General features: G+C 44.1%; 1 protein-coding gene across 2 annotated transcripts in view; it reads right to left on the bottom strand.

The window, feature by feature from the left end:
- LOC121004925 (pulmonary surfactant-associated protein D-like) overlaps positions 1-3618 on the bottom strand; it is a 46501-nt gene extending 42883 nt beyond the window's left edge. The window contains exon 1 of one of the 2 annotated variants that reach the window (XM_040437357.1): positions 3490-3618. In XM_040437357.1, coding sequence (XP_040293291.1) covers positions 3490-3492 — 3 coding nt within the window. In that variant the 5' untranslated portion in view covers positions 3493-3618. Of the gene's footprint in view, positions 1-1459; positions 1566-3489 lie in introns of those variants that run through there. The other variant, XM_040437358.1, reaches the window with a different exon arrangement.
- Positions 3619-15632: the final 12014 nt, after the last annotated feature.

The raw sequence follows: 15632 nt of genomic DNA, 5'->3' as shown, positions 1-15632 counted from the left end.
AATATAGTGCTATATATTTGTTATATTTATTATACTGAATATTCAGCATTTTTTCCATCTGAACACATGATTCCTCTCTGCTTCTTGCTTGTGGGCCAATGAGAAGGAAGCAATGTGAAGTTCACAACAATACTTAGTGCACCAATCAGTAATCTGTAGTCAGACCTGCTAAAATGTGAAGTTGCACGTAGTGCGAAAAAAATATTCTAATCACTGCCGATTAGCGCAATCGTGAATATATTGGACCACTTGACTCTATCTGCATATAAAGCTATTCTAATGTTCTGCCATGCCAACCATTTTCTCCAGTCTCGTTAAACTTATACCAGCTTGAAAAATGTAGCCAAAGTGACCCACGCCTGTATTTCGCGTTTACGAATTCACATTACATGATATTTACATTGTCGATTTCTCGCAATCAATAAAAAAAATTCGAATTTTCGAAATTTGCGAATATATGACGAATATTCTACCAAATATTCGTGAAATATCGCAAATTCGAATATAGCCCCTGCCGCTCATCACTAGTGACTAATGAAAATTAGACATCATATAGTACATCGGGCCTCTTTCTAACCAAACTAGAACCCACTCTGTACCTCACATGGATCCAGAGATCCATTCATTGCTCTGCTAGATTTATATCAAGCTGAAAGCCTAAGGGGAGTGTCTTTTCTGCTGCAGCTAAGGAAGCCTGTCTCAGCTCTCCCTATCACAGCACAGGAGGCAGTTGAAGAATGAAACCGAGCATGTGCGACCTTCTTAGTGAGCAAATCAAAGAAATAGGAAAAAAACAAACAAACAGCAGGTGGTGCTATACAGATATATTGTATTGAATAACTGAGTGGCTATGCTAAATTTTCAATTACATGCAATTACAAAAGTATTCAGATCCAAGTGCTGGTTGGAAAACTATAGAATATTTTTCATGGTACAACACCTTTAGCATAACTGCTGGCTACTACAACATCAAATTATCTATTTCCACATATTACTGGCCCAATGCAAAATCAGTGGCAGAGCCCACTTTTCTACAAATTGCCATCTGTAATATTGATGTCTTTCCATTTGGCAGAGGGGCCTTTAGAATCCATCAGAACCCAAGGCCCAAGTGCAAACCTATGGCTCTGTGTTTATATAATGTATAGCAATGTTTTATATCCCTCAATTTGAGCAGTCACTGTACTTTCACACAATTTAATTCAATAGAGAATGGTGTTATTAGCTAATTTTTAAATCACTTCAATTAAAAGGTCTTCCTGCATTCACCTGGAAAAAAAAATGCTGTAAAGTCATGGCCACTAGAGATCTCACTTCTACCTAATTAGCAGTCTACTGCCTGTTGTTAGGCTAGATTTATCTCTAATAAAAGAGAGTAACAGAGAAGATTCACAAGAAATCGGGGCATGTCAGACCTAGCTAAGCTCTTCAGCCTGATAGAAACACTTCCTCTACACACCTTTTAAAGAGCAGAGAAGCTCCTATGTGTCTATAAGCCTGATCTACTCCTCCTTATCTGCTTTCTAGAGGGAAGTGAGGTAACTGCAGTACCGTGCTTGAAGATTCTATGGAAGGGAGACACCTCCTGCTTGTGAGAGAAATGCATCTAGTGGTGCTGATGAAGCAGGGAATAATATGGCTGAGAAAGACATTAGAAAAGCCTATAAAATACTGTTAAGATTCTACAATGAAGCACAACCATTATGCAAACATAAAAAAAAACTCAGGTATGCTTTTAAGGGGTTGTCTCACTTTAGAAAATAGCATTAATTATGTAGACAAAGTTCATACAAGGCTCTTACTAATGTATTTTTTATTATCCATATTGCTCTCTTTGCTGGCTAGATTCATTTTTCTATCACATTATGCACTGCTCATTTCCATGGTTACAACCACCCTGCAATGCAGTCGTGGTAGTGCTTGCACAGGAAACAGCACTAGCCTACATGCCCTGCCACAGTCCTGGCCACCAGAGAGACCGGTGCTTTTTCTTATAGTGTGCAAGCACAGCCACCACTGATGGATTATAGGGTGGTCGTAATCGTGGAAACGAGCAGTGTATAATGTGATGAAAAAAATGAATCTAGCCAGCAAAGGAAGCAATATGGACAATAACAATACATTAGTAAGTGCATTGTATTAACTTTCTCTACATGATAAATGCCATTTGCTGAAGTGAGAAACAACCCTTTGGCAAAAAGTTGTCTATTCTGCTGAATAAAATGGGACTTTATAAGGAATAATATTCATTCAAAATGTTAATTCAAAATGATTCAACTTTGTAATTCTCTTGATAAACAAAATACCCTACAGTTTGATGTCTAAAGCTCCTCTGCAGACCTATGTGTGTCAATTGCTACAGGTTACTAACAAAGCCTGTGTAGTCTGAAATTGCAGTCATACTGTCTCTCTCTTTTGTGACATGCCTTGCCAGAGATAAAATAGGTAAAATAGAAATAAAACAATTTTTTCAGCTTTATCTGATTTCCATTTGTATAACTTGGAGTGTACTTGTCCATAAATATATGGTATATGTGGCTGAAGAATTGATGAAGTCTATATGTTATTTATGTAGGGTGGGGCTACATCTAGCTTTTTTAGCATACATAAAAGTCATTATGAAATGGCAGTCTATAGAATTGCATTAAGTGACTCGAAAATCTCTTCAAAATGGCTGCAGTCACTTAAAGTCACTTAGACATTGTTGAGCGCCTTAATTGCTAGCAAAACAATTACTTAATTTGCTAAAGATTTTCACATTTCTCTGCGGAGAAAAAACAGCTCTGCAATCCCTCTGATATCCCAGCATGTAGCAATTAAACAACATTGCTAGCTAGTCACTTGTCTGTAGTAATTTCACAACAATAGTTATATTGAAGACATTTTCAAGCTACACAAATCATTCCCTATGGACAGTGATTTCATAGTGCTTTTTTTGTAGTGTGACAAACATTCTAGGGATAGTGCCAGCTTTAAAGAGGTTGTTCATCTTTAGTGACCTTTACTACAAGACTTCACTGAGTGGATTTGCAGTGATAATCATACCTAACTGATCCCTTTTGGTTAGTTCCTGTTCCATTGTTGCCATGTTGGCTCTGCAGGTCCTGGGTCTCCCCGTGTCAACATCCAGTTGAACAATAACCTTTAGTCTAGTTTTAAAATCTAAGTAAGCCCCACTCACTTTTTGAAAAGTGCCATGAGTGGTGAAAAATGTTACACATTGTAATGCTTTTCACAAAATGCAGTCAGAAAATTGGATTAAATACACCCCATAATGTACATTATTATTACTTTATTACAATGCAACATCATTGTGCTACCTATTACTTCAGATTTTCTTTTTTTTTAAAAGTGAACCTAAACTAGTCTAAAGTATTTAGTCACAGGATTGCAGCTTTTCATCTAGTTAAATTTTTTTTGTAAAAATTCGTAATAAAAGATTATATACTTTATATATAAAAGCTTAGACTGACAGAGAAAATAACTTACCATATACTGGTATGCCTTGTTTGCAATATAGCAAAGACAAACTACACACTGTAGCCTAGACCCCTTTTATAAGTTCAAGACAGGTATTGGGAAACAAAACATACCATCGTAAAATTTTGTGGGAAATTTGATTGCAAAACATCCTTAGAGTTATAGTAGCTGCAAAACCTGGACTTTCTCAGATGTTACAAGAGTGTTGCAATCATTCCTTGCATAGTTAACAAAACAACCAAAAGTTCACTAAGTCACAGAAGGCATAGTGATAGTACTAGCAATAATATTTTTAAGCTGAATTTACATTTTTTTTTAAACATGTAATAGCACCAGGAAGCTGAAACAATGGTTTATGTTAGGAATCTACATTTGAATAGATGGAAGACAGCCAGTGATGACTCATTCACTTCAAGCAATTTCACTACAAATTCTTATGGAGAAGCTTATCATGGCTTAATCTGCTTTGGTCTTTTAGCATGTGTATTTGCCTGCCATCCTCTTTATGTGACCCAAATGAAAAATGTTTGATCATGTAATTAAAAAATTAGTACAGCTTTGCATTTTTCACATGCTAGTTTTTCATGAACCTCTTTTTATTAAGCACAAAGACGATACAAAAAGAAGAATGTAGCACAGATAGACATCAACGAGGGTGTTAAAACCCTGTGAAATCAAGAGTCCACCATTAATCAATGAATCATCCTCTTTAAAAGTATGAAAAATATAATATGTTAGACTGCTGTATTGGCATATGAGATTAATTGTATCACAGAGGATACAGACCTAAGTAGGGATTCACTGTGCACTTAAAGGGTTTCTATCACTTGGTATCACATATTTAGGTGTCAGACACTAGCGATCCGCTAGTGTCTGCTGTAACAAACCATCCTAATATGATAGGTTTTGGGGCAGCCGTTTTGCTAAAATAACAACTTATATCTATATGCTAATGAGCCTCTAGGTGCTATGGGGGCGTCATTAGCACCTAGAGGCTCCGTCTACCTTCATAAACTGCCGCCGCCCAGCGCGTCCCTCCAGCCCGCCCATCTCCTGCTGAATGCGATCCTCTCCGTGCGCGTCTCTGTTCTGCGCATGCGCAGTGAATGTCTGACCGCTTCCCTGCTCAGACATCTCCACTGCGCCTGCGCCGATGACATCATAGTGCTCCGAGGAACAGGCGCAGTGGAGATGTCTGAGCAGGGGAGCGGTCAGACATTCACTGCGCATGCGCAGAACAGAGACCAGCACGGAGAGGATCGCATTCAGCAGGAGATGGGCGGGCTGGAGGGACGCGCTGGGCGGCGGCAGTTTATGAAGGTAGACGGAGCCTCTAGGTGCTAATGACGCCCCCATAGCACCTAGAGGCTCATTAGCATATAGATATAAGTTGTTATTTTAGCAAAACGGCTGCCCCAAAACCTATCATGTTAGGATGGTTTGTTACAGCAGACACTAGCGGATCGCTAGTGTCTGACACCTAAATATGTGATACCAAGTGATAGAAACCCTTTAAGAGTTGAATAATAATTCAAATCAAAACAGAATAAGAAACATTGCTTCTGCATAGATATCCTTCAGCAGGACAGCGCGTGTGAAACCCAATAAATGGGTCAGAAATAGAGTGGTAGGTAGAAATGCAAGAAAGACACGATGTTCCACAGGTATAAATATAAATGTGAAAAGGTCTGCATTGGTCAACTCAATATTTTTGGTAAAGTGATGAGGAAACCATATCTTAAAAAATGTTTCATTGTAGAAGTCCATCCTGAAGGAGATGTCTTCTGCCAGGCTTGGTGAAGGATGGGTTCATACAGCCAATTTAGGGGGATTAGCATTTTTGCTGCAAGTATAAAATATGTAACTACTCCTCTTTTATGGGGGTGAAAGAAAAGGGAAATATCAAGACAAAATGGACTAAGGAGGAAGTTAGGAGGGTGTTTCGTATGGTGAAAAGACAGGGTACAGTTTTGCATACTTCTTATGGTGCTCTCTCTTCTGTTAATATATTGGTCTCAGAGAGAGAGATGATGCAAGGGTAACTAATAATTGTAAGTGTAGCTAATAAACCTTAACTTTAACTGATAAAAAATATACACACATGGCCTATCAAAAAGGGATATGAGTCAGTTTTCAAACTAATTCTTTGGGAAGGAGTGACTTGTAGATGGGATTCCGTGTTGCAGACAATGGTTGTGGAACCACTGTGCCAACACACTGGTTTGGTGTTGGGCTAGACCTGTTGGTTCCCTGGTATTCATCCTTTAGCCTCTATACAGGAATCTGGACTTCACTGCAGGGAAGCCACCAGGCTACCTCTTAGAATAATTCTGGTGTAGGTGGGAGCTGTCACACTGGGTCAGAACTACCAGTGCACTGGAAGCACAGGCAAGATCACAGACACAACCAGACAAGAACTAACAGGCAGAACACAAGCGAATCCAAGGCAAAACATGAACAGAACCAGACTTCAGACAAACAATCATAGAACATGCAAAATCCACAGAACAGACTTCAGGACACAGTTCAGACATAGCAGATACATATGCAGAAACGTGGCATGGTAAAACAGGCATAAGAATGTAGGAAACAGTTCACACACAACACGTCAGAGTGCAGGAACTTGGCTAGGCAGATCAGACAAAAACGAAAACGTCAAAATTCATTGGCAAACAGAACTAGGATCAAGTTCATACATGCACAGAATTTGGGAAGAATTCGGACACGCACAGGCAGTATCCATGGAACAGACATCATAGAATCCAGATGCAGACATAACGTGCAAAGATCCAACAGAATCAATGTTGCACAGCCAGGGTAGGTCACAGAATTCAAAACATATCAGACTGACACAGAACTCAAGAAATATATAGCAGACTTAACAAACTCATTAGTCAAACAGATGCAGACACAAGGCCAGGAAACATTAACCATTGCAATATCGCATTAAAGAGAAATACAAGCACATTGGCACAATTCACGCCCACAAGTAACCTATGCCGGGATATGCGAAGTAGTGGTAGTATAAACTGCCATTGAACACAATGGCTGTAATTCAAAACCACAAGCTGCCAACTCTAATGTACAGTCGTGGCCAAAAGTTTTGAGAATGACACAAATATTAGTTTTCACAAAGTTTGCTGCTAAACTGCTTTTAGATCTTTGTTTTAGTTGTTTATGTGATGTAGTGAAATATAATTACACGCACTTCATACGTTTCAAAGACTTTTATCGACAATTACATGACATTTATGCAAAGAGTCAGTATTTGCAGTGTTGGCCCTTCTTTTTCAGGACCTCTGCAATTCGACTGGGCATGCTCTCAATCAACTTCTGGGCCAATTCCTGACTGATAGCAACTAGAGTTGAGCGAACACCTGGATGTTCGGGTTCGAGAAGTTCGGCTGAACTTCCCGGAAATGTTCGGGTTCGGGATCTGAACCTGACCCGAACTTCGTCCCGAACCCGATAGAAGTCAATGGGGACCCAAACTTTTGGGCACTAAAAAGGATGTAAAACAGCCCAGGAAAGAGCTAGAGGGCTGCAAAAGGCAGCAACATGTAGGTAAATCCCCTGCAAACAAATGTGGATAGGGAAATTAATTAAAATAAAAAAAAAAAAAAAAAATTAACCAATATCAATTGGACAGAGGTCCCATAGCAGAGAATCTGGCTTCACGTCAGCAGAGAATCAGTCTCTTCATGCCATAGCAAAGAATCTGGCTTCATGTCAGCAGAGAATCAGTCTCTTCATGCCATAGCAGAGAATCTGGCTTCATGTCAGCACAGAATCAGTCTTCATGTCATAGCAGAGAATCAGGCTTCACGTCACCCACCACTGGAACAGGCCACTGTCACACATTTAGGCCCCGGCACCCAGACAGAGGAGAGAGGTCCCGTAATAGAGAATCTGGCCTTATGTCAGCGCAGAATCAGTCTTCATGTCATAGCAGAGAATCAGGCTTCACGTCACCCACCACTGGAACAGGCCACTGTCACATATTTAGGCCCCAGCACCCAGACAGAGGAGAGAGGTCCCGTAACAGAGAATCTGGCCTTATGTCAGCACAGAATCAGTCTTCATGTCATAGCAGAGAATCAGGCTTCACGTCACCCACCACTGGAACAGGCCACTGTCACATATTTAGGCCCCGGCACCCAGGCAGAGGAGAGAGGTCCCGTAACAGAGAATCTGGCCTTATGTCAGCACAGAATCAGTCTTCATGTCATAGCAGAGAATCAGGCTTCACGTCACCCACCACTGGAACAGGCCACTGTCACACATTTAGGCCCCGGCACCCAGACAGAGGAGAGAGGTCCCGTAAAAGAGAATCTGGCCTTATGTCAGCGCAGAATCAGTCTTCATGTCATAGCAGAGAATCAGGCTTCACGTCACCCACCACTGGAACAGGCCACTGTCACATATTTAGGCCCAGGCACCCAGGCAGAGGAGAGAGGTCCCTTAACAGAGAATCTGGCCTTATGTCAGCGCAGAATCAGTCTTCATGTCATAGCAGAGAATCAGGCTTCACGTCACCCACCACTGGAACAGGCCACTGTCACACATTTAGGCCCCGGCACCCAGACAGAGGAGAGAGGTCCCGTAACAGAGAATCTGGCCTTATGTCAGCGCAGAATCAGTCTTCATGTCATAGCAGAGAATCAGGCTTCACGTCACCCACCACTGGAAGAGGCCGCTGTCACACATTTAGGTCCCGTCACCCAGACAGAGGAGAGGTTCATTCAACTTTGGGTTGCCCCGCAATATAATGGTTAAATGAAAATAAAAATAGGATTGAATGAGGAAGTGCCCTGGAGTAGAATAATATATTGTTAAGGGGAGGTAGTTAATATCTAATCTGCACAAGGGATGGACAGGTCCTGTGGGATCCATGCCTGGTTCATTTTTATGAACGTCAGATTGTCCACATTGGCTGTAGACAGGCGGCTGCGTTTGTCTGTAATGACACCCCCTGCCGTGCTGAATACACGTTCAGACAAAACGCTGGCCGCCGGGCAGGCCAGCACCTCCAAGGCATAAAAGGCTAGCTCTGGCCACGTGGACAATTTGGAGACCCAGAAGTTGAATGGGGCCGAACCATCAGTCAGTACGTGGAGGGGTGTGCACAGGTACTGTTCCACCATGTTAGTGAAATGTTGCCTCCTGCTAACACGTTCCGTATCAGGTGGTGGTGCAGTTAGCTGTGGCGTGGTGACAAAACTTTTCCACATCTCTGCCATGCTAACCCTGCCCTCAGAGGAGCTGGCCGTGACACAGCTGCGTTGGCGACCTCTTGCTCCTCCTCTGCCTTCGCCTTGGGCTTCCACTGGTTCCCCTGTGACATTTGGGAATGCTCTCAGTAGCGCGTCTACCAATGTACTCGCGCATCTTCCTATCACGCTCCAGTGTAGGAAGTAAGGTGGGCACATTGTCTTTGTACCGGGGATCCAGCAGGGTGGCAACCCAGTAGTCCGCACACGTTAAAATGTGGGCAACTCTGCTGTCGTTGCGCAGGCACTGCAGCATGTAGTCGCTCATGTGTGCCAGGCTGCCCAGAGGTAAGGACAAGCTGTCCTCTGTGGGAGGCGTATCGTCATCGTCCTGTGTTTCCCCCCAGCCACGCACCAGTGATGGGCCCGAGATGCTTTGGGTGCCACCCCGCTGTGAACATGCTTCATCCTCATCCTCCTCCACCTCCTCCTCATCCTCGTCCTCCTCGTCCTCCAGTAGTGGGCCCTGTCTGGCCACATTTGTACCTGGCCTCTGGTGTTGCAAAAAACCTCCCTCTGAGTCACTTCGAAGAGACTGGCCTGAAAGTGCTAAAAATGACCCCTCTTCCTCCTCTTCCTCCTGGGCCACCTCCTCTTCGATCATCGCCCTAAGTGTTTTCTCAAGGAGACATAGAAGTGGTATTGTAACGCTGATAACGGCGTCATCGCCACTGGCCATGTTGGTGGAGTACTCGAAACAGCGCAAAAGGGCACACAGGTCTCGCATGGAGGCCCAGTCATTGGTGGTGAACTGGTGCTGTTCCGCAGTGCGACTGACCCGTGCGTGCAGCAGCTGAAACTCCACTATGGCCTGCTGCTGCTCGCACAGTCTGTCCAGCATGTGCAAGGTGGAGTTCCACCTGGTGGGCACGTCGCATACGAGGCGGTGAGCGGGAAGGCCGAAGTTACGCTGTAGCGCAGACAGGCGTGCAGCAGCAGGGTGTGAACGCCGGAAGCGCGAACAGACGGCCCGCACTTTATGCAGCAGCTCTGACATGTCGGGGTAGTTGCGAATGAACTTCTGCCCCACCAAATTCAGCACATGCGCCAGGCAAGGGATGTGCGTAAAACCGGCTAGTCCCAGAGCTGCAACGAGATTTCGCCCATTATCGCACACCACCAGGCCGGGCTTGAGGCTCACCGGCAGCAACCACTCATCGGTTTGTTGTTCTTTACCCCGCCACAACTCCTGTGCGGTGTGGGGCCTGTCCCCCAAACATATGAGTTTCAGAACGGCCTGCTGACGTTTACCCCGGGCTGTGCTGAAGTTGGTGGTGAAGGTGTGTGGCAGACTGGATGAGCAGGTGGAAAAAGAGGAGGAGGAAGCTGAGTAAAAGGAGGAGGAGACAGGAGGCAAAGAATGTTGCCCTGCGATCCTTGGCGGCGGAAGGACGTGCGCCAAACAGCTCTCCGCCTGGCGCCCAGCCGCCACTACATTTACCTAGTGTGCAGTTAGGGAGATATAGCGTCCCTGGCCGTGCTTACTGGTCCACGTATCTGTGGTTAGGTGGACCTTGCCACAGATGGCGTTGCGCAGTGCACACTTGATTTTATCGGACACTTGGTTGTGCAGGGAAGGCACGGCTCTCTTGGAGAAGTAGTGGCGGCTGGGAACAACATACTGTGGGACAGCAAGCGACATGAGCTGTTTGAAGCTGTCTGTGTCCACCAGCCTAAATGACAGCATTTCATAGGCCAGTAGTTTAGAAATGCTGGCATTCAGGGCCAGGGATCGAGGGTGGCTAGGTGGGAATTTACGCATTCTCTCAGATGTTTGTGAAATGGAGAGCTGAACGCTGCCGTGTGACATGGTTGAGATGCTTGGTGACGCAGGTGGTGGTGTTGGTGGTACATCCCATGTTTGCTGGGCGGCAGGTGCCATCGTTCCTCCAGAGGCGGAGGAAGAGGCCGAGGCGGCGGCAGCAGAAGAGGTAGCAGGGGGAGCCTGAGTGACTTCTTTGTTTTTAAGGTGTTTACTCCACTGCAGTTCATGCTTTGCATGCAGGTGCCTGGTCATGCAGGTTGTGCTAAGGTTCAGAACGTTAATGCCTCGCTTCAGGCTCTGATGGCACAGCGTGCAAACCACTCGGGTCTTGTCGTCAGCAAATTGTTTAAAGATGTGCCATGCCAGGGAACTCCTTGAAGCTGCCTTTGGGGTGCTCGGTCCCAGATGGCGGCGGTCAGTAGCAGGCGGAGTCTCTTGGCGGCGGGTGTTCTGATTTTTCCCACTGCTCCCTCTTTTGCTACGCTTTTGGCTCGGTCTCACCACTGCCTCTTTCTCCGAACTGTGAAAGTCAGTGACACGACCTTCATTCCATGTGGGGTCTAGGACCTCATCGTCCCCTGCATCGTCTTCCACCCAGTCTTGATCCCTGACCTCCTGTTCAGTCTGCACACTGCAGAAAGACGCAGCAGTTGGCACCTGTGTTTCGTCATCATCAGAGACGTGCTGAGGTGGTATTCCCATGTCCTCATCATCAAGAAACATAAATGGTTGTGCGTTAGTGCATTCTATCTCTTCCACCCCTGGGGAAGGGCTAGGTGGATGCCCTTGGGAAACCCTGGCAGCAGAGTCTTCAAACAGCATAAGAGACTGCTGCATAACTTGAGGCTCAGACAGTTTCCCTGATATGCATGGGGGTGATGTGACAGACTGATGGGCTTGGTTTTCATGCGCCATCTGTGCGCTTTCTGCAGAAGAATGAGTGGGAGATAATGTGAACGTGCTGGATGCACTGTCGGCCACCCAATTGACTAATGCCTGTACCTGCTCAGGCCTTACCATCCTTAGAACGGCATTGGGCCCCACCAAATATCGCTGTAAATTCTGCTGGCTACTGGGACCTGAGGTAGTTGGTTCACTAGGACGTGTGGCTGTGGCAGAACGGCCACGTCCTCTCCCAGCACCAGAGGGTCCACTAACACCACCACGACCATGTCCACGTCCGCGTCCCTTATTAGATGTTTTCCTTATTGTTCCTGTTCACCACAATTTTGAAAATGGCAAATTTGGTAATAGTTTTTCAACCCAGAACAAAAACTGTGCTTTTACGGTCACTACAAATAACTTGACCAGCTAAAACAGTACAGATTTGGTTGAATAGAAATGTGAGGCCTATTTTTTTTTGCGCTGTGTGACAGGTATACGTTTAATCACAGAATTACACTTGTATCTGCACAGTAGCGTGTGTGTTAAGTTTTTCTGAATGACACTATCAGCACCTTGAATCTAAGATATCCTTTTTGGGATAGATTTCAAGTAGGCCTCATATAGCATAAACTACTTATTTTGAGAATGGCAAATTTGGGAATAGTTTTTCAAACCAGAACAAAAACTTTGCTTTTACCGTCACTACAAATAACTTGACCAGCTAAAACAGTACAGATTTGGTTGAATAGAAAATTCATGTCTATTTTTTTGGCGCTGGGTGACAGGCTCAACTTGCCCCTGATGTAGTATATGGCCAAAAAATAACCACACTATTGATGGTTAAATGCACTTGGGTGACACAGGCTCTGCCTGCACCTGATGTAGTATATGGCCAAAAATTAACCACACTGTTGATGGTTAAATGCACTTGGGTGACACAGGCTCAGCCTGCACCTGATGTAGTATATGGCCAAAAATTAACCACACTGTTGATGGTTAAATGCACTTGGGTGACACAGGCTCAGCCTGCACCTGATGTAGTATATGGCCAAAAAATAACCACACTATTGATGGTTAAATGCACTTCGGTGACTCAGGCTCAGCCTGCAGCTGATGTAGGATATAGCAAAAAATAACCACACTATTGATGGTTAAAAGCACTTGGTGGTAGCTTGTGCTGGCGCACCACAAGCCACAAGATGGCCGCCGATCATCCCAGAAAAAAGTGATCTAAAAACGCTCTGGGCAGCCTAAAAAAAGTGAGCAAGTCGATATTAGCACTTCAATGATTTACAGCTGGAGATCGATCACAGAATGAAGTCTTTTGAAGGAGTTAATCTGCCTAATCTCGCCCTAACGTCGCAGCAGCAACCTCTCCCTATGCTTGAATCAGCAGAGTGACGTGCAGCGCTACGTGACCCAAGCTTATATAGAGGCTGGGTCACATGCTGCACTGGCCAATCACAGCCATGCCAATAGTAGGCAAGGCTGTGATGGCCTCTTGGGGCAAGTAGTATGACGCTTGTTGATTGGCTGCTTTGCAGCCTTTCAAAAAGCGCCAAGAAAGCGCCGAACACCAAACCCGAACCCGGATTTTTACGAAAATGTTCGGGTTCGGGTCCGTGTCACGGACACCCCAAAATTCGGTACGAACCCAAACTATACAGTTCGGGTTCGCTCATCCCTAATAGCAACCCATTCTTTCATTATCTCTTCTTGGAGTTTGTCAGAATTAGTGGGTTTTTGTTTGTCCACCCGCCTTTTGAGGATTGACCACAAGTTCTCAATGGGATTAAGATCTGGGGAGTTTCCAGGCCATGGACCCAAAATGTCAACGTTTTGGTCCCCGAGCCACTTAGTTATCACTTTTGCCTTATGGCACGGTGCTCCATCGTGCTGGAAAATGCATTGTTCTTCACCAAACTGTTGTTGGATTGTCGGAAGAAGTTGCTGTTGGAGGGTGTTTTGGTACCATTCTTTATTCATGGCTGTGTTTTTGGGCAAAATTGTGAGTGAGCCCACTCACAAGGATGAGAAGCAACCCCACACATGAATGGTCTCAGGATGCTTTTCTGTTGGTATGACACAGGACTGATGGTAGCGCTCACCTTTTCTTCTCCGGACAAGCCTTTTTCCAGATGCCCCAAACAATCGGAAAGAGGCTTCATCGGAGAATATGACTTTGCCCCAGTCCTCAGCAGTCCATTCACCATACTTTCTGCAGAAGATCAATCTGTCCCTGGTGTTTTTTTTGGAGAGAAGTGGCTTCTTTGCTGCCCTTCTTGACACCAGGCCATCTTCCAAAAGTCTTCGCCTCACTGTGCGTGCAGATGCGCTCACACCTGCCTGCTGCCATTCCTGAGCAAGCTCTGCACTGGTGGCACTCCGATCCCACAGCTGAATCCTCTTTAGGAGATGATCCTGGCGCTTGCTGGACTTTCTTGGACGCCCTGAAGCCTTCTTAACAAGAATTGAACCTCTTTCCTTGAAGTTCTTGATGACCCTATAAATTGTTGATTGAGGTGCAATCTTAGTAGCCACAATATCCTTGCCTGTGAAGCCATTTTTATGCAACGCAATGATGGCTGCACGCGTTTCTTTGCAGGTCACCATGGTTAACAATGGAAGAACAATGATTCCAAGAACCACCCTCCTTTTCACATGTCAAGTCTGCCATTTTAACCCAATCAGCCTGACATAATGATCTCTAGCCTTGTGCTCGTCAACATTCTCACCTGAGTTAACAAGACGATTACTAAAATGATCTCAGCAGGTCCTTTAATGACAGCAATGAAATGCAGTGGAAAGTTTTATTTTGGTATTAAGTTAATTTTCATGGTAAAGAAGGACTATGCAATTCATCTGATCACTCTTCATAACATTCTGGAGCATATGCAAATTGCTATTATAAAAACTTAAGCAGCAACTTTTCCAATTTCCAATATTTATGTAATTCTCAAAACTTTTGGCCACCACTGTAGAAGGCGCAATGGCAATAAGTGAAACGCCATAGTAATATCTTGTACACTGGCTGAATGGAAGGAGATTGTCCTTATCTGTATATGAAGTGGAGCAGCCACCCTTGGAGAAGGGTGAACCCTAAATCTGGTACTGAAACCTATGTTGAAAACTATCAGTCAGTGGTACTGTCTCATCAGGGAGCAGTTTGGCAGCATGTCTGGTAAGAAATGTGAGGGAAGGCAGTGGCTCTGTGTGCCGAAGATGGCAGTCATCACGCCTGGCCCTATCAATCACCACATTGCTCCTAGAGGCTCATTTGCATGTATTAAAACATCATTTTTTTCAGCAGTGTGAGCACATAAGAATATGAGTCAAACACAGATGCCTTCAGCTGCCAAGCACATATGCAACAGGTCAGCCAGTTACATAGGCACAAATCTGCTGACAGATGCCCTTTAATACAAGATGTCCAACCTCCTGAGAATGATCTCGTTAAAATTGGAAAAACCCTCCCAAAAATGTAACTTTTTTAATTGTAGATTTTTTATGTGTGTCTGCAGTAAATCTTGTTGGCGCACAACTCAGGGGACACTATTGCATTTTTAACCCCTTAGTGACATAATTAATTTTAGCCTTAAGGACCAATAATATTTGTAATTCTTTTTTTTTTTATCTAGCAGGATGTTGTAGGTTTTTTAGGAACCATTTTGGGTTATCTAGTGTATTAAATAACTTTTATTATTTTATTTTTAGGGGAGAGAGCAATTTTTACATTATTTTGTGGAATATTTTTATGGTGTTCACTGTGTGGTAAAAATAACGTAATTTTATTATGTGGGTCAGTACATTGATGATAATACCACATTTCTATACATTTTTTACAGTTTTTTTTCTCTCCTCCTGCAGCAGCTCCCTCATTCTCTTCCAGACTGAAGAGGAGGGTGTGGGCTGCTTTAACTGCTCATATCTCTGGTTTGGTACTGTTGGTATCGTTAAAAGCTGACATTCCAAGCTTTCAGACAATACCAGAATGACAACAATACATGCAGTACAAGGAGAGATATCACTGATAGAAATCTGGATGCTGTGAATAGAGATGAGCAAATTTCTCAAAAATTTATTTGGCTGGTTCGCCAAATTTTTAAAAAAGATTCACTTCAATTTGAATTTATTTGCAGTGAATTACGTTAAAAAATGGCTATTTCCAGGCTGCAGAGAGCCTTTATAGGGGTGTAAAACACTATGCCTTGCAGTAACATGCATAGGGAGTC

The sequence above is a fragment of the Bufo bufo genome, chromosome 6 (genome assembly GCF_905171765.1).
Source record: "Bufo bufo chromosome 6, aBufBuf1.1, whole genome shotgun sequence".
NCBI lineage: Eukaryota > Metazoa > Chordata > Amphibia > Anura > Bufonidae > Bufo > Bufo bufo.
Note: the sequence above shows the minus strand (reverse complement) of the source record. Positions and strands in the feature narration are given on the sequence as shown.